The sequence below is a fragment of the Carassius gibelio genome, chromosome B6, assembly GCF_023724105.1.
Source record: "Carassius gibelio isolate Cgi1373 ecotype wild population from Czech Republic chromosome B6, carGib1.2-hapl.c, whole genome shotgun sequence".
In the NCBI taxonomy this organism is placed as follows: Eukaryota; Metazoa; Chordata; class Actinopteri; order Cypriniformes; family Cyprinidae; genus Carassius; species Carassius gibelio.
In genome coordinates this window covers 1,199,653-1,202,152 of record NC_068401.1, presented here as the reverse complement: position 1 = coordinate 1,202,152, position 2,500 = coordinate 1,199,653, and the positions used below count along the sequence as shown (strand labels likewise).

Below are 2,500 nucleotides of genomic sequence, written 5' to 3'. Positions count from 1 at the left end.
TAGGACGCTGGATCTGAGAGTGAACCAGAATGAGATTGGTCTGCTTGATTCATTAGCACGATCTTAACAACCAGTCTTTTCCTTGAAATAATGTGCTTGTAAATGTGTTTTCTCAGGTTTGGAGACTGATGGGATTTACAGAGTCAGCGGGAATCTGGCCGTCATTCAGAAACTGCGCTTCTCTGTCAATCACGGTGAGAAAGAGTCAAAATCACATTAATATCATACCCATAACTGATGTGAGGAGCTGTCAGTCATTGTGATTAAAAGCAACATGATATCAAAACTGAACATGTCCTGGTTTCACTGTGAATTGTTCACTCTAACTATCAGCAATATACGGGGCATTAATATATTTCAGTCCCAGTTTTATGATCTCATTATTCTTATTTCTACAAATTAACATGTCATACATACAGTAATACTCATTTTTTTATTGATGATTTGAAAAATGCAAGAGATGCTTTTAAATTGGGACCAAATTGTTGGTTTTTAGTTACTCATAAATGTACATTTCATAGAATTAATATATTTAAAAAAAACATTTTTTTGCAAGTAACATGTTTGAATGTTTCTTTACAGTGTTGTTGTAAATAGTAGATCACAGAGGAGCGGCCTGTCATGTGACCTGTGAATGATGTCATCAGACGTTTGTGTGTGTGTGAGTGAGTGTTTGCGTGAGTGAGAGTTCATGTGAGTGTGTGAGTGAGTGAGTGTACGTGTGTGTGAGTGTGAGTGTGTGTGTGTGTGTGAGTTTGCATGTGTGAGTGTGCGAGTGAGTGAGAGACTCTGTGTGTGTGTGTGTGTGTGTGTGTGTGTGCAGGGGTATATATCCTGGTGGGGACTTGAATACACACAGACTCATGGGGACTGACGTCACATTGGGAACCTAAATTGAGGTCCCCATGGTGCCAAAGCTTATACGTAAATCATACAGAATGAGTTTTTTTTTTTTTTTTTGAGAAAGTAAAACTGGGGGGGGGGTAGGTTTAGGTGTAGGGTTGGTGTGGGGCAATACCACATACAGTTTGTACAGTATAAAAACCATTGCACCAATGGGGAGTCCCCATAAACCACAAATGCAAGTGTGTGTGTGTGTGTGGTCACACGTGTGTAACTCATGTCGGTTCTTTCAGAGCGAGCCGTGACCACAGATGGACGCTATCTCTTCCCTGAGGATTTAGTTCAAGGTTTGTCTCTAATAAACTGGACCCTGATCTTACAGCTTTACCCTGCAGACGCCTCGCTGCTGCTTTCTGACTGAGTCTCCTGCTGCTCGTCGCTTCTCGCGAGATGTTAGTGCAGGAAATCTGTGGCCAGTTTGATCAAGGGCTTATGGGTTTCAATCACGTAAAACGCTCTGATAAACACACATCACATGCTCAGTACAAGTCTGTGACAAGCTGCTTCATCTGCTGTAATGACCATGCTTTTAAACTTTAATCTACGGTACTCTTATTTTCTGTCAATGCAAAACTTTCAAGACCTGAATGTTCTTCAGGGTTTGAGTCATTCTTGTATTTCTGGATAAGAAAATTTTTTTTTTTATGATATCATATTTTTATTAACATCCTTTATGGGTTATTATCATTCACTAACTTTAAAACCACAAGAAAAAAAAATTGTTACTTGAAATAAATTAAGCATTAACTAAGACTTAAAAAAAAAAAAAAAAAAAAACTATAACATGAAACAAAATATACAGTACATATAAAATCTTATAAAAAAATCTCAAAGATACTAAAATAACACGGATTTCTACGGTGTAAAATATTTCATAGATTGGCATAACAAAAAAAATAAATTCTATTAATTATTATAAAAATGCCGTTTTAATATTTTATTAGTTTACGTGACTTTCCAAGTCTAGAAATCACAATTTTAAAGTTAGTTTTCCTTATATATCCCAGTTTTCCAGGGCCATGTGAATACTTGTTCTTCTTCTTAAAAAAAATCTACTGAATTAATATCTATAAATATAAATATCTTGCTTTTTAGCCATTTTGCTCAAAAGCTGATTTTGTCAGATTTTTAAGTCATCTCAAGTCAAAACTGTCTTCTGTGCAAAACTATTTTTCAAATCAGCATTATGTCACAGAGTTGTATTAAACCTTATTGAGGTTTGCAAGAGAGAAACTTTAATCAAATGATCTCGGTTGATTTGCTTCTTCACCTTTTCTTGACCTTTGACCTTCTACTTCTGCAGATCATGATGCCTAAAAACATGCAGCATCTCTGTGAGTGGCACAGCGTTCACGACTCACATGCTCTCTGTTTTTCCTGCAGAGCGTCTGGATCTGGACGACCCGCAGTGGGAGGACATCCACGTCATCACCGGAGCGCTCAAGCTGTTCTTCAGAGAGCTGCCCGAGCCGCTCGTGCCCTACGAGTTCTTCCAGGACATCGTGGAGACCGTCAGTGAGTGATGGCGAGGAAACCAGAGGAGATGAACGATAAATGATTCATTAGAAATGACTCCGTGCTTCTGTGTCCTGTAGAA

The 2,500-nt window shown here is 38.1% G+C and overlaps 1 protein-coding gene across 2 annotated transcripts in view; it reads left to right on the top strand.

Moving 5' to 3' along the window:
• LOC127959650 (rho GTPase-activating protein 15-like) overlaps positions 1–2,500 on the top strand; it is a 50,348-nt gene that overhangs the window by 37,465 nt on the left and 10,383 nt on the right. For both annotated transcript variants that reach the window (XM_052558944.1, XM_052558943.1), the window contains exons 16-19: positions 117–194; positions 1,137–1,190; positions 2,287–2,418; positions 2,499–2,500. The exon at positions 2,499–2,500 is cut by the window's right edge and continues 104 nt beyond it. In XM_052558944.1, the coding sequence (XP_052414904.1) occupies positions 117–194; positions 1,137–1,190; positions 2,287–2,418; positions 2,499–2,500 (266 nt within the window). The remainder of the gene's footprint in view (positions 1–116; positions 195–1,136; positions 1,191–2,286; positions 2,419–2,498) is intronic.